The following is a 21,816-nucleotide window of genomic DNA, read 5'->3' as shown; positions in this document are numbered from 1 at the left end:
TTTTCTTCCCACAATGTGTGTGCCAGGGCTTGAACTCATGTTGCCAGGCTTGGGAGCAAGGCCCTTCATCCACTGAACCCTCTTGGCAGCCCCTTTTTTTTTGGTCTTTTTGAGATAGGGTATCCCTGTAGCCCCAGCTGTCCTGGAACTCACTATGTAGACCAGGCTGGCCTTGAACTCAAGAGATCCGCCTGCCTCTGCCTCCCGAGTGCTGGGATTAAAGTCTTGCACCACCACGGCTGGCTGGACTTGAACTTTTTAAAAAAATATTTTTAATTGAATTTTTATGCTTTTCATGAGATACACCTTAATCATATTTAGATCTCTCCCCTATCTGCATCCCCCCACAGGCCCCCCCCACCATATTTCATGCATTCTGTCATATATGTTAAGGCCTACTGAGTCAAGTTTGTGTCCCCAGGTGTCCCTAGGTGTGAGTGCATTCACTGGAGCCTGGGCAGCCTATCTAGTATCACTTCCTTAAAGAAGATTCACTCTCCCTCACCCAGCAGTGGTCAGCTGCCAATAGTTCCTCAACTAAGGTTGTGGCTTGTTATACACTTCCCCAGTTTTATTAAATATGTAGCCCAGACTGGACTTAAACTCATGATCCTCCTGCCTCTGCCTCTTCAAATATGTAGTGGGCCAGTACAACTGGTTTGAACTCTTTTTAAAAGAGTTTTTAGCTGGGTGTGGTGGTGCACGCCTTTAATCCCAGCACTCGGGAGGCAGAGGCAGGTGGATCTCTGTGAGTTCAAGGCCAGCCTGGTCTAAATAGTGAGTTCCAGGACAGCTGGGGCTACAGGGAGACCGTCTCAAAAAGACCAAAAAAAAACTTTAAAATTTTTGTTTTACGAGAGTTTTGCCTGAATGTAAGTGCACCCATGTCATTCAGTGCCCTCAGAGACCAGGAGAGGGTGTTGGGCCCTCTAGAATTGGAGGTAAGTATGATAGCTGCCATGTGGGTGCTGGGAATCAAACCTATGCCCTCTGGAAGAGCAGCAGTGCCCTTAACCACTGAGCCATCTCTCCAGTCCTGGTCTTGAACTCTTGATCCTCCTTCCTTCACCTCTCAAGTGCTGAGTTTACAGGTATATGCACCCTGATGTTTGGCAGATGCAGTTTTTAAAAATTATTTATTATGTGTATAAATGTTTTGCCTATATATACGTAAGTGCACGCCTGTCATACAATGCCTGCAGAGGCCAGAAGGTGGTGTTGAATTCCCTGGAACTAGCGTTATGGATAGTTGTTAGCCACCATGTGAGTCCTGGAAAATGAACCTGGGTCTTCTGTAAGAGCAGCAAGTATTTTTAACCACTGATCCATCTCTCCAGCCCAGATGTAGTGTTTTAATCAATCCAAATCATGAACACTTTTTTACTTAGTAGCTCCTTGTGTTAGTGCTGACAAAAATTTTTCCCTTCTATTTCAATGTTGAGTTTGAATCCAGATCCTTACCCATGCCAGCAAGCACTCTATGAACTTGACCCTTAGCCCTTAAATTGGAGAATATATATATATATATATATATTTTTTTTTTTGTGGTCTATTTGAGACAGGGTTTCCCTGTACCCCCAGCTGACCTGGAACTTGCTATGTAGACCAGGCTGGCCTCGGACTCACAGAGATCTGCCCTACATTTTAAAAAAATATTTTATTTTTTTATTTTATGCATGTGTATTGCCTGCATGTAGGTAGGTGCACCTGTATCGTGCAATGCCCACGATGGTCAGAGGAGGCTGTCACATTCCTCTGGACTGGAGTAACAGTTGTTAGCTGCCATATGGGTGCTGGGATTTCAACCTGGGTCTTCTGCAAGAACAACCTGTGTTCTTAACTGCTGAGCCATCTCTCCAGCCCCAGACCTACAGTTTTAATAACGTTTTTTAAAATTTCATTTTATGTGTATGACTTTTTGCCTGCATGTACATAAGTATACCATGTGTACACAGTGCCCACGGAGGTCAGAAGAGCACCTCAAATCCCCTGGAACTGCAGTTATGGACAGTTGTTAGCCATCATGTGGGTGCTGGGAACCAAACCCAGGTCCTCTGCAAGAGCAACCAGTATTCTTAAGTGCTGAGCCATCTCCGGCTCCCTGTATAAGTTCTGACACTTTTGTGCTGAGATACACTCAGAATCCCAATGGTATGCTCTCCCCTCCACTGCAATGAACATTAAACTCACCTTGCCAACTACAGATATAATCCTGGTTATCTTTAGCCACAGTGCATTAATATAAGCTATCTAATATCCACAGTTGCTAAATTCACTTCATTATAGATACCTGGCTTAAAAAAAAAAAAAACAAAGGTAGAATTTGAGAATTTATATTGGTATCTGTAATCACATTCCTCTGCTCATAAACCATCTTTAATATCCAGAATTGTGCCATAAAGCAAACATTATCAAGATGTTTCTAAAACCCATAAGCAACATTTTACCCCTTTTTTTAAAAAAAATATTTTATTATTCTTATGTGTGTGTATTGCCTGCATGTAGGTAAGTGCACCTGTTTCATGCAATGCCCAAGGAGGACAGAAGAGGCCATCAGATCCCCTGGAACTGGAGTTACAGACAATTGTTAGTTGCCATGTGGGTGCTGGGATTTGAACCCAGGTCTTCTCCAAGAACAGTGTTTTTAACCACTGAGCCATCTCTCCAGCTTCCCCCCCCCACCCCGCCTTTAAAAAAAATATTTTTTTCAGTAGTTTTGAGACAGGGTCTCCCTGTAGCCCCAGCTGTTCTCACGGATCTCACAGAGATCCGCCTGCCTCTGCATCCCAAGTGCTGGGACTACAGGCATGCGCCACCACACCCGGCCCTAAAAAAATTTTTATTTTACATGCATGTGTATTTGTGTGGGCTTGTACATACCATGGCTCCTGGTTAGGGGACAACTTGAGGGAGTTGGTCCTGTTCTATCACAGGTCATCAGGCTTGGTGGCAGCTGTTTACCCGCTGAGCCATTTCACAGGCCCAATTTACCCACTTTTTAAGTGTGGTCCTGTTAGAATGCAATTTGCTATGTAGACCAGACTGGTCTTGAACTTAAAAGAGATCCATCTCCTTCTGCCCCATAGATGCTGAGATTAATGGTGTGTACCACTGGGCTGGAGAAATGGCATTCCCTTTTTTGAGATCGAAACATCCCTGTGTTGCTAACACTGGTCTCCAAGTCCTGGGTTCAAGTGTTCCTCTTTCCAGCCTCCCAAGTGGTTGGAACTATAGGCATGTGACAGCCTCCATTTTGTTTTTCTGATGTTGTTTTAATTCCTTTTTGGTGAATGGCCATGTATCTAGTGCCCCGTCTATAATCCCAGGTGTGGAACCTGAGTGACCAACCAGGCAAGAGAACCAAGAGACTGATAACTGGAGCAAACAGCTCAGTACCACATTCTAAACCAAACTGCTGCCCCTTTAGACACCTGAATAATTTATCCTACATTAGCCATAAACTGAGGAGGAACCAAAATTTTGTGCTTGAGGCCCAGGCCTTAATGATCCTTGACTGGCTTAAAACCTCTGGTCCTATGTAGAGACAAAGAAAGGGATTAAACCTAGATTTGTGTTCCTGGAACTTCCTTTTTTTTTTTTGAGACAAGGTCTCATAAAAACCCAAACTGGCCTCAAACTCCTACTGTAGCTGGAGCTAACCTTGAATTTCTGACCACCCCCACTCCCACCCCAGCCACTTCCCTAGTGCTGGGATTACAGGTGTGCTACCACATCTGCCTTCTCCTTGCACTTAAGCCTGGATGGCTTCAAGCACTGGCCCTGAAGAAGGGCTGGCTCGGGACATAAACTGCCATCAACAACTGGGAGAGGCAACACCACCTGGCCTGCTCTGTTTGAATAAGGAAGTATCTGTCAACGCCATAACACTCCAGCCTCATTTCTCAGCACATAACCCTCTTTACTACCTGCCCCCCTAAATGACCCTAAAAGCCCTGGTTACTAAGGCAACCTGGGAACAGCACATGCAGACAGAGACCAGAAGCAGATGGGACTATTTTTAAACTAGACTAGGTGGCTCCAATTCATTTATCCCACAAAGTGCCTTCCCCAAGGCCCCATCTGATCATTTTAAGTCTCTACCCTTTATCACTGGCATCCACCCAACTCACCCAAGCTATGAGAGGTCTTCACCCTATTGTCAGCATGAGATCAACTTTATATTCCCATTTTCCACAAAGAATACCCTAAGCAAATTTTCACTTTCTTCATTTGTAAAAAATAATCTTTTATTTCTTTGGAAAGTAGTGGGCCCTGCCCTACAGATTTCCAGGCCAAGCTAGGTAAGTGAATGCTCCCCTGGTCTTTGGGTTGGAGTACTATGGTCCTGGCCTTCCCAGGGGCCCAGGAGCAATTCCTGTTTTATCCAATCCAGCTGGGCCCCAAATCATCTGAAAACTCGCATAAGGCCTTCTCTCCTGACCATCCACTTCCCAGTCTTTCCTGGCTCTCCCTCTGGTGGGGTATCTTTTTCTTCCCAAACCAGTGCAGTGCTGGAACCTGTGTTGCTCACAAGTGAAGACAAGATCAGGGATGGCCCCATCTTCCTATTAGAGAACACAGCCCCTTAGTCCTTTCTGTCTGCTGGCTTCAGTCTGATCTCCTGTGTAAGGCTCCACTGAGCGAGGCCTGAAGGAAGGACAAGACCCTCTTAAAGGGGAGATAAGAGAACACACCAACCCAACTTGCCTCAGGAAAAGCTCCTAGGAAGTACGTTCCTTATAGTCTCTTGTCCTCGTTCCTGAGGGGGCCCTTTGGACAGAGTCTGGGAGGGCTAGGCAAGTGGGGAGGGCGCTTTGTTCCCAGCCAGGAGAGGCCATACCAGGGGATCATCCATTAGCCCCTTCAGTGTGGCATGGCTGTGATGCGCATGCTCTGGGAAGCAATGGGGTAAGTCACCATGGGAGTGGTAGTGTGGCTCATTGTGATTCCTGCCAAGGGCTGCGCCATCGACACAGCCACAGGAGCTACGGGAGCCACAGACACAGCTACAGGGGCCATGGAGACAGGTGGAGGTGCCATCCCCTGGGCAATTGTTTGAGCCAGAGCAGCTGACAGTGGCGTGATCTCTGGGTTCAAGTGTGGGGGTGGGGGCGGTGGAGCTGCAGGAGGTGCAGCATTAGTTGGGGGAGCAGCTGGAGCACCTGCAGGGGCCACAAGTTCTTGCTGGGACACAGGACGAGGCTGTAGGGCCTGGCTGCTGAGAGTAGTGTGAGTCTGGGCAATGCCATGGTTAAAGGTGGCGACAGTGCCCACAGTGGGGGCCAGAGTTTGCTCAGTTGCTGGTGCAGTGGAGCTCAGGGTCATGACCTTGGCCTGATTTCGGAATTGGGCATTTTGTTCCAGAAGTACCTCATTGGTGGCCAGCAAGTTGCTGACCTGCTTCTTTAGCTCCTCCACACGTTTCCTGAGCATGGCATTCTCCTCCTCTAGCAGTCTGCATTCTACCCCTCGGGGCGGAGCCAAGTTATATTCATAGGACTCAAAATGGGGGCCATCAGGAGGGCAGCATCCACCTCGCCGGCGCTTGGGGCCTGGTTCATGGTCCTCAAAACCCCTGTCAGGAAGGTCATAGATATCATAGAGATCATGGCGTCGTCCTGGGGGAACGGAGCCTGTTGAGCCCCCACCTCCAGTGCCTCCTCCACCTCGAGCATCAAACTCAAAATCTCGTTGAAGGTGACGGAACTTGCACTTGCTTCCTCTCTGACAGTCACCTTTGAGGAAGTCACGGCAAATAGGGACCTCTTCCTTGCCATTGGGTAGGTCGGCGGGTGAAAGACCCAACCCAGCTGCCACTTTTTGCTTCAGTCGCGGAGGAAGCTCTCCTGTCTTCTTATAGCCATCCTCATCCTCCTTTGAGCCATGGATGAAACGGCAGTTTGGGCGGCTACACTCCTTGTTCTGGAAGTCATGGCAGAAGATAAATTCATTTTTGCTCACTCCCAAGTTAGATACTTCGCTCATGTCTGGGTGGCGGTATCGACAACGCTTGCCTCGCTTGCACACATTCCTCAGGAAGTCTCTACAGATGGCATCTGAGGTGGCCCCCCCACTGCCTGTCCCCGTCCCACTGGCCTCCTCACTGCCACCACCTCCAGGGCCTCCACCGCTGTTCCCAGTGCCGTTGGCATAGTTGTCCCGGTCAGGCATCCTGGTCCCCAACTCAGGGCTTTCTTCTTTTTCTTGCCACCCTTGGTGACTGCTAAAGAAAAGAACTGGGTCAAACAGGAGTCCTCCAGAGAGATCCCACTGTTCTTGACTATACAGCGGGCAGTCCTGTGGGGCTATGACTTTGGAGATGGATCTGAGGGAAGAGAATTCTAGCTACACTGACTGCCTTGCCAGAAGTCCCGCCCACGCCTTTGTGCACCTGGTCTTGGTCAGGGTGATTCACACTTGCCTGGCTAACGGAGGAGGGGAGTTGGGATGAAGCCACTGCATCTTACTAATGATGATCAGCCAAGGAGGGGGCAGGGAGAGCACAGTGATAGATTTTTACCTTCCCTTCTTATTGAAGTGTGGAAGAGAAATAAAAACTGGTGTGTTGGTATGTGAGCAGGCTGGGAAAAGTGCTCGAAGATGAGCTACTTAGCTCTGACAACTTGTGGCTAAAGGGCTACACACCAGTGATAAAATTTCCCTAATCTCTCTCCCATGGGACTTTAGCCAAGGTTTCTATGTATTAGTGTCACCAGCTTGCTGGTCTTTAAACCCGATATTTGGTATTTTCTCTTAGCCCATACCACACTCAAACCCCTCCACTTCAAGGAAAGAAATTCTAAGATGGAATCTCTACTTCCTCAGGACAAAACTGTGGAAAGATCAAGGTGGGAGGGAGTTGATTTTATAGGAACACTGACCTTTCCTCACTCTCACCCACCTCTCCATGAGAAGATCCCACTAGTATCAAACCACACTACTCCGCACCTCATAAAGATCTTTATTTATAGACTCTATAAAAGCTTTTTAAGTCTCCTGTTTCCCAAGAGAGCTCTGGCATGTCAGTCAGTCCACAGCCCTAATTCTAGCCCTCCCTTCTCTCCACCCCAGCAAGACCAGGAGTCCCTGCTACCACGTGTCTGATATCCCACAGGTTTTTTTAAGTAGTGTTCAGGCTCCCCCTGCCGTTCAAGTAGGAAAAGTTTACTGTTTCCCTTCAGGCATAAGAATATCTTTCCCCATTTCCAAGGCACTGACCTATCCCACTCCACACCCCATTGCCTTGACTTTGCCTTTAGATTTCTCTAACATGAGTGACCAGATCAGAGGTCTGAGGAACACCAAGAATCTGTACACGAGAAAGGAGCAGGCCCAGAATGAAATAAACACGTGGGAAAGAGGTGATGAACTTTTACTAAAATGACCAGGTGAATAATAAATGCCATCTATCAAAACCTGAAGGAGATGCAAATCCCACCGTAAGCAGATAATTGACTATGATACTGTTCCCCACCGAATTCTCCCAGAATTGATACCTGAGGTAGCTCAGGTGAAGTCCGGGGCTCCTGTGGGTCTCCACCTCCACATCACTGCTGGGTTCTGAACAAGAAACAAAACAAAAACCAGAGACTTGGTGGAAGAAGGAATAGAGGGTTGTTTTCATAAATAGGAATGAATTCTGACAAAACGGCAGCGCTCTGCGGCTTTCAAGATTCCCTTAAATTAAAATGAACTTCACCTGTCAAAGAGAGAAGTCCCCATTAACAAGGATAAGAAACGGTCAGGACAAACCCGTAAAGGCTGGGACAGGGTGCTGAAAACCCAGTTCTCCGTGAACGAGGGATGAAGGAGGATGCAGGGATCAGAGTCCGACCAAGGGTCGGGGTTCGGATTGCCGACCCGAAAGCCGGACAAGGGCAACATCTGACAGTGCAGTGGGATGGCGAGATTAGAACTGGGGGCGGTGATTACGACGGCTCCCGGCACCCTAGAGTTCTCGAAAAGTCCTGGGAGTTTCCCTCCAAGTCCAGCTCGCAGGCTCCGCGCAGCGGCGCCGGCAGTCGGCTGCGGACCAGGCGGATAGGACGCCCCGGCAGCACCCCCGGAGCGCCGAGGGGGACCGGGTGACATTAGGCTGAGGGGATGGGCAGGGCTGTGACGTCACGGAGCTGGCGTTTGCTCGCCCGGCGGGGTCAGTCAGAAAAGGGGCTCTGTCCAGGGAGTGAGGCGAGCTAGGTCCGCCCTGGGGGCCTCGCGTGGACCGGCAGAGCCCGGCCGCGGAGCCAGCCCCGACTCCTCCCCTCCGGGCGCGGCCTCCACCTAAGTCTCCCGCCTCCCTCACCTGCCGCCGCCGCCGTAGTTGCTGCTGCCGCCTGCCGGTCCTCTAGCTTCGACAAAGGGCCGCCCACCCTATCAGTCTTCCGCTTCCTGCGGAAGGGACGCTCTAGCAACCAGACCCGGAACCACACTCTATGGTGCACGGGGCGTGCGAGTAGCAGCAGGAAGCTCCCAGCAAGCCTCGCGCGTCGCCATGGCAACACTACCCAACCGTATCTAAAAACCCTGCAGCGTAACCTTTACGTCGTGGACTGCAAAATTGGTAGGGGCGGTGCGCATAGCGCGCGAACCTAGGAACAAATCTGGCGACCACAGCCAACTCGGGCCAGACCCACCCAAGCTACTGCCCACGCGGGTTGACATCCTCCATAGCACGGATCAAACCAGACCGACGGGACTCCCCACCCACTGCAGCTGGAAAGAAACACCGAACAGACTGCGATTTGCTTCTTCAGCTGAGACAGCAAAAGGGATGATTTATTGTACACGGTTACACTCCGCCATAAGTGAGAACAGAACTAGTCCAGAATGCCACAGGTCCAGGGCGGAGGGCCGCAGGGACTGCTTGCTTGGGTGGTACGAAGGGCCGTGGTCTTGACGATCGATGAAGTTACAGGTGCATCGAGACGAATTCTCGCCAGCAGCCCAGTCGACAGTGTGCACCAGCGTCCCGGGCTCCGGCACTCCATGCATCTGCTCCCACGGCTTCCGTGCGTGCACAGCCTTTTACTTGGACCTCTGCCTCATCTTTCTTCTCTTGCGCTTCAGCCTGGAAAGCACACAACAGCTGTTTGCCCTCCGCACCGTGACGGATTGTGCACTACGGTCCTACCGTTTCGTGCCTTCCTGCTTCGATCACCACTTCCCGGCTTTTTCCAAGGTGTACCACCACCACCCACCTGCGCGGGCAACCTTAAACATACCTGCGCATTCGTTTCTTCCTCCACTACCGACCCGATCACGTGAGAATTTCAAGAAAATTAAGATAGATTAGCGTTAGCAACAACACGTTTTGGGGCCATCGCCCCTATTCCGTTTTCCCAATCCCATCCTCTCCCTCTCCCCTCCAGGGTTCGAGCGCGGCCTCCTCCGCTTCTCCACTAAACCATGCTGACCGTCCCTAAGTACTCCACTCGAGCACCTGCGGGAGTCAGGGGTCGCGGAACCATGGCGGGCTTTTAGCCCGCATCGCCGCCGCCTCCTTCCCAAGCTCACCACTCAAGAACCACTCACCTTCGCTCTCATAGCGCAGGAGTTTCTGCGGGGAAAGAGAAAGAGGTTACCGTTAAGTTAGTTGTGAAGACGCAAATGTGGAGGGCAGATGTCAACGGATTGTGCTCCGACCGCGACGCAGGGAACACTAAAACTCACCAAGGAAGATGGCGCTAGGGCCGAGAGAGCGCGGCGTTCCTCCTATTGCTATTTAATGATGCGCTCAGCGTCGTCACTTCCTCTTAGCCCTCCCTCCCTAGGGGCGGGGCTGCTCAAGCGAGTAGCGGTGACTTCCGGCTACTAGGAAACAATGTTTTGAGCTCTAGTTATTGGGGCCCACCTTCTCTTTGGTCAGTTATAAGGACGTCGTATTACTTCAGCCTGAACACCTATTTCCATTATGCGCGGATTTTGACAATGACTTCCGTACTTCCCCTCACTGCTTTTTGGGATTTGCAGTTTCTTGGTAAATACCTCCATGTTATTACGAATAGGTGTGCCCCCGTATTAGAATTCCTGATTTTTCATTGCTTTGGCTATTTTCCGAGCTAAACTATCTTGTAAATACTGTCTCAGAACTTCAAAGGTCCTAAAATTTCAGACATGGGACATATAAAGTGGCAAGCTAGAAAAATTGTCATGCAACGAAAGGACGTCACGGTGGGGTTTTTTGTTGTTTTTCGACACAGGGTCTCGCTATTCAGACCAGATTGGCCTCTAACTCAAGAGATCCGCCAGCCTCTGCCTTCAAATGCTGGGATTAAAGGCGTGCACCACCACGCCCGGAAGATGTGTTGTGAGGCACGTTTGTATGAGCCTGTGCCTGGAAGCCTCTGTGCTGGGATTAAAGGCCGAGCTACCAAACCCAGTTTAACATTTGTTTTTGAAACAGGGTCTCCTAGTAGCCCTAGCTGGCCTACTAGACCAACCAGGTTGTCCTTGATTTTAGAGATCCACCTACCTCTGCTTCCTAAGTGCCAAGATGCCTGGCCCTTAAATTTTCTTTTTGTCTTTTTGAGACGGGGTCTCCCTGTAACTCACTGTGTAGACCAGGCTTGAACTCAGAGATCTGCCTGCCTGTCTCCCAAGTGCTGAAATTAAAAGCAAAATTTATTGAACTTTTAATTTTCTGTGGAATTGGGAGTTAAAACTAAGGTCTCACAAATATCCTAGTAATCTACCACACCTCCCCATAAGTTTTATCTATTTATTGTATATCTGTACCTGTGGAGATCAGAGAACAACCTTCAGGCAGGGATTTCTATCAGACAAGAGTTGGCTAAATTAAACTGGCCTGAACTCCAAGATTCTCTTGCCTCAGCCTCCTGGCCCCTCTTGAAGGGTTGATTTTTGAGTCTCTTGTGTCCCAGGCTGGTCTCAGATTTGCTAGGTAGGTTAAGAATGACTGAACTTTTCCCAAGTGCTGAGATTACAGGTGGTACTGGGGATTCAACTCAGGACTTCATAGCATGCAAAGCAAGCCTACTTATCATCTGGCCCATAACAACCCCAGCAGTTTAAAAATAAAATAAAAACCATAACACTTATTTAATAGCCTGGGCTAGGTGTCTCAAAATTTATTTTACAAATCCACCAGGATTAAGTTTATATAAACTCTATGAGGGAATCTGGTTTTTGTTTCACATTTGTAGAAAATTTGAGGAAGTTTTAGGTTTCTTACATCTTCTCTGTCCTCATGTGGTTACAGCCTCCCTTAATCATCCCCACTAAGCCATTCTGGTATGTTGCCATATATCTGGAATACCAACACTGGAGGGGCTGAGGCCAGAGAACTATTTACCATGAGTGTGACAATAAAGGCCATAAAGGCTACCTCAAGAGCTCAGGAAAACCAAACCTACTTTGTACTGTATGTATGTCATTTAGTACATCTCCAGCTTTGACTCAGATGTAAGACAAATATGGCCCAAACTCAGACTGGCACTGAAACCTAGTTTGACACAGAATTAAGATTTTAAAAAAATCTTGCAGGGCGTGGTGGCGCATGCTTTTAATCCCAGCAGTTGGGAGGCAGAGGTGGGCGGATCTTTGTTGAGGTTCGAGCCTGGTTTACATAGCAAGTTCCAGGACAGCTGGGGCTACAGGGAGACCGTCTCAAAAAGGCAAAAAAACCACAAACTTGATCGAATTTTTGCCATTTTTATAGTCTTTTTGAGACAAGGTTTCCCTGTAGCCCCAGTTAGCCTACACGTTATATACTAACCAGTGTCAGCAGTGTTTTTGTACTTATCAAAATTCCAGGCTATGTACTGTAGCTTCAGACAATACCTTTCTTGAGTTTTTAATGACCCTACCCAACTTCCTCAAGAGCAACAGGGAAGGGCTGTGGAAGATATAGCCGTGATGAGAGTAATTGTTTGGAATGTTTAAGGACCCAGGTTTGTTCTCACTCACCACCACCATTAAAAAGAGAGGAAAACAGCTGGGCATGGTGGTGCCTGCCTATAATTCCAACACTCAGGAGGTAGAGGCAGGCGGATCTCTGTGAGTTCGAGGCCAGCCTGGTCTCCATAGCAAATCCAGGCCAGTTGGGCTACAAGGAGACCCTGTCTCAAAAAGACCAAAGGAAAAAAACAAACCGGAAAACAAAAAGCCAAAGGCGTAACATTATGAGCAAAACCAAGTTTATTTTAATGCCATGTCATTAAAAACCTCATAAATTAGTGGGAGCCTTGGTTCCTTGGGACAGCATGCCAGAGGTATTGAAATTTATAACCTTTCTCTACAAACCCCCAGCAAGTTATCCAATCCAAGTCCACAGCTTCAGAAAGCCAGTTGTTTCTTCAGTCTACTCCTCTGGTTCTTGGTTTTTCTTTCAAGGGAGGGAGGTCAAATATTTCAAACAAGGAACAAAAAAAAAAAAAAAAAACCACAATGAAACTTCCAGTTTAGGTTCTTTTAAGATGGAAAGAGGGAAAACCCACTATTCCAAAGACAGACATAGTTGAGATGGATTTACTTCTTTACAACTTTGTGAAAATGGGGGATGGAGGGATCCTGCAGAAAAATGACTTAAAAGGTTTACAAATGAGGATCCATTTGACAGACAAGAATCTCTTCACAGATGGAGACTTGAGCTTCTGAAAATGGGAGGGGCCTAACTAGATACCCTAGATCATATGAGGAATCTGGAATAGTCATGAATAAAAAAATCTACACAGGTCTTTTGAGGGGAGATTAAACACTTGAGGTCAGTGGGAAACAGAAAATCACCCCCTCCCTAAAAGATGAGAAAATGCTGATATCAGAGTGGTATAAAAAATTTCAGCTGAGGTTTTAGTGGTAGAGGCTAATTTAGGCTCCTCCCTGTTCTGTTGTTGGGCTACAAACCTTGACCAAGCAGAGGAGTAGAAAAGGCTTAAAGAGGGGCCTGAAGACGATGGATTTTGACTCCTGATTTTATTATTCAATTTCTTTTTTTCTATTTGAAGTAGTTTTCGGTGGCTGGGAAGCCTGGCCTCCCACGACCAGAGTCAGTTGGAGCTGTTTTTTTTTTTTTTTTGCTGGAAAGGGGTGGGCTGGGGGACTGGGAGGGCAGGGAGGCCCCACTCTGCTGATGGTCTTGGGTGGAGAAGACGAACTGCACTTCAGAGCCTGGGGTGTGGTGGGAAAGGGGACGAGGCAGGAATGACAAGCTGGGGATATGGGACCCACCTCAGTCCCCAGCTTCATTCTCTTCTAGTGTTTCCCCACTGGTAGCATTCTCTGCAGTCTTGGAGGCCTACATTTTAAAACCAAACAGAGAGGAAAAAAGACTCATCAATTTCTAACTCCTTTTTTAAAAAATCTTTTTTTTTTTAAATTATTTTTATTTTAGCCGGGCATGGTGGCACAGAACTTTAATCCCAGCACTCAGGAGGAAGATGCAGGTGGATCTTTGTGAGTTCAAGGCCAGCCTGGTCTACATAGTGCGTTCCAGGACAGGCGGGGCTACAGGGAGATATCTCAAAAAGACCAAAAAATAAATACAAAAAATGTTTTTATGTGTATGAGTGTATTGCCTGCATGTATGTGAGTGCACCCATGTTGTACATTGCCTCAGAGGTCAGAAGTGGGCTTCAGATTCCCTTGGAACTGGAGTTAAAGCAGTTCATAGCCGCCATGTGGGTGCTGGGAATCGAACCCAGGTCCTCTGCAAGAGCAGTCAGTGCTCTTAACCGCTGAGCCAACTCTCCAGCCCAATTTCTAACTCTTTTGTCATTAAAATAAAAAATATCTTGATGTTCTGGGTCAGAGGTTAAGAGGGTGAGATCATAGCCTACCACCACTAGGAAAGGTAGAATAGAACAACAAGGTTCAGGTAGAGTTGTACAACAGGAGTGTGCTGAGCCCATAGAATGACAGGGTTTCCTGACAGAAGATGATCATAACACACCTTCTTTTTCTTCTTTTTCTGGGTTTTTCGACTTGCAGAACTCTGAAGAAGAGCCTGGAAAAGAGAAAGAAGGCAACAAATTCTGAGAAATGTGAAATGAACACAATGTTACACTTAGTATCCCAATTCTTCAGAGCTTTCATTCACAGGATAGGTGCCACATGCTCACCAACCTTTAGCTCTGCATCCTGGACCTCCAGCTCAGACTTGTAGAGGTCAGGCTCAAAGGGACCACTGGTTATCCGCATGGGGCCATTGGGCATGAGTAGAACTGTAAATTTAAACTGGGCAACAAATTCACCTATGGGAAACAAAGATGCATTTGAATAAAATGTTCCTTTCGTGCACTTACAGTTCTTTATGAAGTTACAGAGAAAGGGGTGGCATATATTTGAGGGCACAACCTAAAATGAAATTCTTCTTAGGACTCACCCTCCTTCTCATAGAGAACATTAAATGGTTGTAGCAACTCATGTTTGGCACACTCTACCACACCCATCCGAGCCTTCTTCTCATCTTCAAACGCTCTGGGAAGAGGGAGACAGAATTGGTTCTTTTATTATTGTTTTTTGTGTGTGTGTGTGTGTGTGTGTGTGTGTGTGTGTGTGTACCTGCGCGCATATGCGCGTGCATGAACATGCATAGAGATCAGGACAATTTTGTCGGTTTTCTCCTTTCATCTGTGTAGGTTTTGGAGATTGAACTTAGGCCAGAGCTGGCTTGCATAACCTTTACCTGCTGAGCCACAGCACTAGCCCTGTTTTTTTAAGGCAGGGTCTTGCTAAATGTAGCACATGCTACCCTTAAAGTCTTGCTCTTCCTGCCTCAGCATCTAAAGTGCTGGCATCACAACATCTACCACCACACCCAGCTCCTGCATGTTTTTAAAATTAAATTTAAATTTTTTATGTGTATGTGTGTTTTGCCTCTATGTGTGTTAGTGTATGCATGTAATGTCCATGAAAGCCAGAAGGTGTCAGATTCCCTAGAATTGGCGTTAAGGGCGGTTGCTAGTCATGTGGATGCTGGAAGAGAATCCAGGTCCTCTGGAAGAGCAGCAAGTACTCCCAAATGCTGAGCCCTCCAGTATGTTTTTAAACCACTTCTTCCCTCTAGCAGAAATTATGCTGGGGGTTGCTCCTCTATATCACATTCATTAAGGAGATGGGGAGAGAGAGAGGACATGCATTCATGCAGGAGCTACAAGTCTGGGCAGGAGGAGAGGGAGGGAGGCCAAGGGAGGGAAAAATGTTTCTGGGTGTACAAACTGAGTCAGACTGGTTTCATGTCCTGTTCATGCTTTTAAGTACAGTACCTTAAAGTAAAGGGCATAGCATCAAAACGCCTTTCCACCTCACTGAAAAAGGCACGTGAAGTTTTCATTTTCAGGCCATATTGTTTAGAGGGGTCTCGTTTGTAAATGGTGGTTCTCTGTCCTGCATCCTTGGCCTGAAAGAGTTAAATCTGGTCACATTTGGTCTGGTGAACACAACCTCAGCCACCTTCCCTGCTAACTCTGGTATGTCATTACCTTGCCTTCTCCTGAACTGACAAGGACATCTACCGCATAAACTTCATGTACTTCAAATTCAGCTTTTTCATGGTCCTTTCTAAAGGGAACAGAAAGAGAACCATAAGAGTAATTAGAAAGCCAGATGTGATGGCACATACCTGTACTCCCACCACTCGCAGGCAGAGATAGAAGGATCATTGCATGTTCCAGGCCACCCAGGGCTACATAGATAGTGAGACCCTAACAAAAAACAAACACAGATACAATACACACCACCACCAACAACAACAAAACAGTAATAAGTAGCCTTAAATAGTTTGGAGTAGAAGATCATGATCAAGCTAGGGGTATGGAAAAATCTTGACTAGTACAGTATGGTGAAAGGCAAAGAATGGGGTTGGCACGTACTTCTGCTGGTCTGTGGGATTCTGTATAATGGTTTTCTCCCCATCGATGACGTGCTGCTTCAACTGGTGTGACAGCATACCTGTAGACAGGATAAGGCCTATGGTATCAGCTACCCAGAATCCCAAGAGCTTCTAAATCCAACATCCTAAGCAATTTGATGGTACAGTATGTTTAACTTTTCAAACAGAGCATTGAATGGTTTCGGGTTTAGTATAAGCTAGAGCCACGATGGATCTTTAAGGGAACAAAACCCTTAAACCCTTGATCCTACTAAGCCACTCACTGTTAGACCTTCAACCCTGTTATCTGAGGCCTCACCTTCTATTGGCGTGCAATTAAATGAATGCGCAACCTTGTTCCAGGCTTCTGTCACTTGTGTGTTCTAGAAGTACAAGATCAAATAAAAGGTGAGATATCAGTTCTTTGTTTTTGTTTTGAGATAGGGTCTCCTTGTAGCCCCAGCTGGTCTGGAACTCACTATGTAGACCAGGATGGCTTTGACCTCAGAGATCTGCCTGACTCTGCCTCCCAAGTGCTGGGATCAAAGGTGTGCCCCATCAAGTCCATCCTTGAGATATAAGTTCCTTCAAACTTACTGTCATGGTAAAGAACTTATTAGTCTGAGTACTCTAACATCCTTCAAGTGCCAATAATTCTCATTGTTTTCCATTTCACAACCTCACCATTCCTATAAACTAAAAATAATTTCATGTATACTTTTTAAAAATTCATCAGTGCTCGCACACACTAACATTGGAAGGATACAGAGAAGAAGGGCACCGGAGTGCACTTACATACATGCAGGCAGTATACTCATACACATAAAATATTTTTCAAAATGCTTTCATAGAGGCTAGAGATGGCTTAGAGGTTAAGAGCACTTCTGGTCTTCCAGAGGACCCAGGTTTCAAGCCCAGAATCTACATGGTAGCTTACACCAGTCCTTAATTCCAGTTCCAGGGCATCCGATGCCTTCTGACGTCCAAGGGCACCGGCATGCATGTGATGAACTTACATATATGCAGGCAAAACATTCATACACATAAAAATAAAATTGCAAAGAAAAAACATTCATAAAGATCATCTAACTAGACAACAGTTCTCAAAGAACACAGTAGGGTCTATATCCCAATCCAGAAGATGATGGAACAGCCTTACAAAGGCTAACTGATTTGCCCAAGGCATTACTAGAGAACCCTGACATAAACTCAAGTTTTCCAGTGTCAAGTCCAGTGTTCACTCCTGTACACTTAGCATTCCACCTGTTGAGATGGGACAGCAAACCTTATTTTTTTCTTTAAATTTTTTTACACTGGTTAGTTGTGCATGTGTATACTTCTGTGCATGTGGAGGTCAGAGGATAACTTCTGGGAGTCAGTCCCAAGTGGGTCCAGATCAAACTCAGGTTGGCAGGCCCGCCAGCAAACACCTTTACCTACTGAGCAAGCCATCTTGCTGGCCCTAATTTTCCTTTTTTAAAAGAAATCATTTTCGAGCCAGGTGTGGTGGCGCACACCTGTAGTCCCAGCACTTGGGAGGCAGAGGCAGGCGGATTTCTGTGAGATCAAAGCCAGCCTGGTCTATATAGTGAGTTCCAGGACAGCTGGGGCTACAGGAGACCCTGCTTCAAAAAGATTAAAAAAAAAAAAAAGTCATTTCCAAATATGATCTGATCTTCATGTAAGTTACTAATTTAGCCCCTTTGCCACAAGAGCCATAGCTAGCATTTTTTAAATATTTATTTATGTGCCAGCTACTATAAGCACATTATATGGTTATTTCATTGTTACAATCAGCTGCCAAGTATAGTGGTGTATGCCTTTAATTCCAGCATTTGAGAGGCAGAGCTTTTTGAGTTAGCCGGAGGTGAACTGGTCTACAAAGGAAGTTCCAGGTCAGCCAGGGCTACATAGTGAGACCCTGTCTCAAAAACAAAACAAAATAAAATCTACAACATTATTACAAGTCATTAAGAATAAGGCACAATTTTATTTTTCTCATTTTACAAGTAAAAATTTGTGCTCAAGATTACTTTTGACAAGGTGTAGCGGCACCTGCTGTGATCCCAGGGGAGGTGGGTGGAGACAAGAACACCAGGAAAATAAGATTACTTTTGAATGGTTAAGTATTTGGATTCTATCTGATTACATAGCTGTATACTAGCCATTACACAACACATAACCAAAATAAAGAGTAAAAAGTAATTTTGGTACCTATTATATGCCAGGTACTATTCAAGGGTTTGAAAACAACTCTGGAGTTAGGAATCATTATAAGGAAATTAAGGCAGAACTTTAAAGTAAAAATTATGTAAGTAATTGGGCCGGGCGTGGTGGCGCACGCCTTTAGTCCCAGCACTTGGGAGGCAGAGGCAGGCGGAGCTCTGTGAGTTCAAGGCCAGTCTACACAGTGAGTTCCAGAACAGCTGGGGCTATAGGGAGACCCTGTCTCAAAAAGACAAAAAAAAAAAAAAAAAAAAAAAAAAAAAAAGTAATCATGAAGATGATGAAGGAACAAGAGCACACAGCAAGAATCACACAAAAAGACAATGCTTTCCAGTGGGCCCCTGGCAATTTAACCTTGGGAGAAATGAGTTTCTTGACCATCTAGCATGCCTAATTCTATTTAGTTCACAAGAATTCTACTAGCTCTAGTCTTCCTAATACTACTTTTGCAAAGTACAGAACAAAACTTGGCCTTTCTCAGCTATGGATTTACTGGTACAATCTCTTTCCATTTTGTAACCTTTTGTCTTAAAGCCCAACTCACATAAAAGTTGGGTTTTTAAGCCTGTGTTAGTTATATACCTTAAATTATTTTTAAATTACACTTTACAAAGTTGGTGTGGCAACGTATACCTTAATCCCAGCACTTGGGAGGCAGAGGCATGCAGATCTCTGAGATTGAGGCCAGCCTGGTCTACATAGTTCCAAGTCAGCAGCTGAGAATACAGGGAAACCCTGCCTCAATCCCCAAAAAAAAAAAAAAAAAAAAAAAAAAGTCTATATCCCATTACCTTGCATGGAAGTACAACTGCCACTCACATTTAGTTGCTAAATTTAGTATTTAGCCTTTTAGGCCCTATCTTTACAGAAATCCAATCTTAAGACGTAAATAATCATAAAAAGCTGTTTCCCAAGGGGTCTATTAGGGAGGCTGACTGTTCCATAAAGAATAAGTATATAGATGCTGCTCGTTTTAGGTTGTCAAGCTTTGGAAAAGAAAACATCTCACCTGATTTCCGGGTTTGACTAGGCGTAAGGCAGCTTCAGCACAAAGGTGAGCTGCCTTAATGACATCTGCTTTCCGCCCTGTCACTTGGGTCCCCTGTAGATAAGAAAATAATACAATCTGTGTCTTTCTAGAAAGCTCACTTATATACCCATATGCAAGGCCAGCCAAGGAACACAAGAAAAAACAAAACAAAACCAGAAAACTTTTCCTTCTCTAGGGACTCAAAATATATGTGGTACTGCAGAACAGAGCAAAGAAGCAAATGGCTGAGTATCACCTTACAGAGTCCAAAGCATGTCACCTACCTGAGCTACACCAATCACAAATGTGTGAGCCACATTGGCAATGAAGCCATCCACATGGACCCCGAGGTCACTGAAAGGCAAGAAGAGCACTGCATTGGGAACTGACACAGCAGAGATGTTTAGGAAAAAGACAAATGCTCTAGAATGGCTTAGCCTTACATTTTTACCAAGTCACCTTCCTTGAGAATATAGTCCTGGTCACTCTTCAAAGGGGAGAAGTGACATACACAGTTATTTACCGATATGCTGGTAGGAAAGGCAATACCTGTAAAAAGAATCATCAGCCTTACTGCCTTGCTCTCTCAGGGGTCCTTATTGCCCTTAGAAAATTTGAAGGACTTTATTTTCGGGACTTGCTTAAGTTTACTCAGTTTGGACTGGGCAAGAAACTATCCATCCCATTTGCCACTCCAAATTTCCAAATATCTCAATAGCGATGTGGTAGGGGTAACATAATTACAATGAAAATAAAACAGAGGACTGAATAGGGGTTCAATGGTATGGGATAAGAAGGGATTTTTCTTCTTTACCTTTCTTCATTTCCTTTTCCTTCTTGAAGATTTTCCCTGTCTCTTCCATTATCATGGCATCACCTTTCTCACACAGGCTCAGTACGGACACACCTGAGCTTGATGCTTCCACCAAAGATCGAAGTACCCCTGGGGAGAGAATCCGGCCAGGTGAGCTCTGCATGTATTTAGCACCCAATTATTGCCCAAGTTTCTAATATTCCTGAGTGTCATTGTCCTAAGGCTGAAAGAGGAAACAAAGTTCTGTGTCTTGGAATCCACCCACCTATAATAATTTCTACCTTCCTTTCCTATACTTAAAAAAAAAAAAGGTCAGCTGGGTGTGGTGGTACACACCTTTAATCCCAGAATTCCTTTAATCCCACCATTCTGATGGTAGATGGAGCTCTGAGATTGAGGCCAGCCTGGTCTACACAGAGTTCCAGGTCAGCTGGGGCTACAGGGAGACCATGTCTCAAGAAAGAGTCAACACTCACTTCTCTCCTTTAAATTATTTGCCAACTGAAAATATACAAAGGTATACACACACACACACACATACAAACACACATAGAGACAGACAGAGGTGTTGGGTTTTTCACAGATGTAAGATAGAATCATAAACTTTAGGGTGCTCTCCCTAAGGCACCCTATATGCACATGGGAAGCAGAAGAGAAGAAATTTATAGGCGTCAGTGACAAAGGGAAAGGTACACATAGAATTGCTGACTCTAAGTTAATACATTGTTAAATGTTACCTTCTTCCCTTCCCCAGACACCCTAATTAGATCTTAGTAATCACAATTTATGTAGACTTATTTCCTTATAAACAAGTATATAAGCCAAGGAAAATTAATCTACAATTCCTAAGATTCAGGGAACTCATGGCTTTCAGTAGCTATCAAGGAAATGTGACCTGTTTCAAAATGGGTATCTGAAGTCACAAGTGCCTAAAGCTGTAAACTCTAAGAGGGAGAAATTTTACTAATATCAAAGACTAAAATCAAAAATAAGGGTACTATGTTAAATGTCCACTGTGCTACAAAAGCAGTACTCTGTATATGCCCTCCTTAGGATCCACTCTGAAATTTAAGTTTGATTTCTGAGATGTTTTGGTGCCCTTTGGAATCCAGAAAAACCAAGCAAGGTTTAACCAAAGGCATCTTAAAAACCTTCATCCAACTGTATTGTCAAAACCATTTTGTTGTTCTTTTTGAGACAGGGTCTCCCTGTAGCCCGAACAGTCCTGGAACTCACTATGTAGACCAGGTTGGCCTTGATTTCACAGAGATCAGCTTGCCTCTGCCTCTGCTGGGATTAAAGGCGGGCCCCACCATGCCTGGCCTGTCAAAACCATTTTAAAGTCCCAAGACAAGCTGTTTCTACGTCCTTGAGTGGCCTTTAAAAATGGAAAGGTGAATTGGAAAGAGAAAATAGCAAATGAGACATCTGCCCAGAGTGGCAGTCAACTGCTGGGAAAGAGCAGCCTGGCTAGTGACAACCCTAAAACCAGTGTTCCTCTCCACACCCTTCCAGTGCAGCCGACAGACTTGCTTTAGTTGGGGGTCAAGGCAGGACCTGAAAACACTGTCAAATCCAAGAACCGAAGGTGAAGCCTAACTTAAGGCCAGCTTCAAAGACTGTGGTGGCAGTAGTCATAAATCTCGTCCAGAAAAGCCAGATATTTTCAAGAGTTGAGTTAGAAGCTCCAGAAGAGCCCTCCAACGGTCCCACAAGTTAGGCCACTGGGAGAAGGGGGCCCCCACCAGGGTAAGCGCTGAAGTAAAGACTTTAGCAAAGCACGTGGTGGGGAAGCTGATATTGAGCACCGTAGGGGAGGAAGTGGGGAGCCTGCGATCGCACCAGGACCTGGCAACACATGCCGACTCGGCTCCTGCGGGTCAAGGGCCGCTTCCTTGGGGGGGGGGGGGGGGCCCCCCC

At 46.0% G+C, this 21,816-nt stretch overlaps 2 protein-coding genes and 1 long non-coding RNA gene across 6 annotated transcripts in view; all 3 read right to left on the bottom strand.

Moving 5' to 3' along the window:
• Positions 1-4,229: 4,229 nt before the first annotated feature.
• On the bottom strand, positions 4,230-8,400 carry Zc3h10 (zinc finger CCCH-type containing 10). 4 transcript variants are annotated; one of them, XM_008848697.3, is made up of 3 exons: positions 8,303-8,400; positions 7,497-7,560; positions 4,230-6,223 (listed from the first exon to the last, which is right to left on the bottom strand). In XM_008848697.3, exon 3 carries the CDS (start codon positions 6,169-6,171, stop codon positions 4,864-4,866), a length of 1,308 nt encoding a protein of 435 aa, XP_008846919.1. In that variant the 5' UTR covers positions 6,172-6,223; positions 7,497-7,560; positions 8,303-8,400; the 3' UTR covers positions 4,230-4,863. The 4 variants fall into 4 exon arrangements, with proteins under 4 accessions (XP_008846919.1, XP_008846920.1, XP_008846921.1 ...); XM_008848698.2 differs by having other exon boundaries at positions 4,234-6,220; XM_008848699.3 differs by lacking the exon at positions 8,303-8,400 and adding an exon at positions 7,753-7,895 and having other exon boundaries at positions 4,499-6,223.
• A 340-nt stretch (positions 8,401-8,740) lies between these two features.
• On the bottom strand, positions 8,741-9,777 carry LOC103746503. Its single transcript, XR_607804.3, has 4 exons — positions 9,670-9,777; positions 9,532-9,556; positions 9,222-9,244; positions 8,741-9,067 (listed from the first exon to the last, which is right to left on the bottom strand). It is a non-coding gene; the product is annotated as an uncharacterized LOC103746503 (long non-coding RNA).
• A 2,361-nt stretch (positions 9,778-12,138) lies between these two features.
• The window catches only part of Pa2g4 (proliferation-associated 2G4), a 10,369-nt gene continuing 691 nt past the window's right edge, over positions 12,139-21,816 (bottom strand). Inside the window, exons 2-14 of the mRNA XM_017802085.1 lie at positions 19,897-20,025; positions 19,526-19,631; positions 19,367-19,436; positions 19,062-19,154; positions 16,146-16,209; positions 15,828-15,906; positions 15,438-15,516; positions 15,222-15,355; positions 14,339-14,433; positions 14,080-14,207; positions 13,907-13,960; positions 13,186-13,252; positions 12,139-12,343 (exon numbers count right to left, since the gene is read on the bottom strand). Of these exons, the coding sequence (XP_017657574.1) occupies positions 13,187-13,252; positions 13,907-13,960; positions 14,080-14,207; positions 14,339-14,433; positions 15,222-15,355; positions 15,438-15,516; positions 15,828-15,906; positions 16,146-16,209; positions 19,062-19,154; positions 19,367-19,436; positions 19,526-19,631; positions 19,897-20,025 (1,097 nt within the window). The 3' untranslated portion in view covers positions 12,139-12,343; position 13,186. The remainder of the gene's footprint in view (positions 12,344-13,185; positions 13,253-13,906; positions 13,961-14,079; positions 14,208-14,338; positions 14,434-15,221; positions 15,356-15,437; positions 15,517-15,827; positions 15,907-16,145; positions 16,210-19,061; positions 19,155-19,366; positions 19,437-19,525; positions 19,632-19,896; positions 20,026-21,816) is intronic.

This window comes from Nannospalax galili, unplaced genomic scaffold, assembly GCF_000622305.1.
Source record: "Nannospalax galili isolate Female #2095 unplaced genomic scaffold, S.galili_v1.0 scaffold2124, whole genome shotgun sequence".
Classification (NCBI taxonomy): Eukaryota; Metazoa; Chordata; class Mammalia; order Rodentia; family Spalacidae; genus Nannospalax; species Nannospalax galili.
The sequence above is the reverse complement of the archived record's forward strand: the minus strand, read 5'-3'. Positions and strand labels throughout refer to the sequence as shown.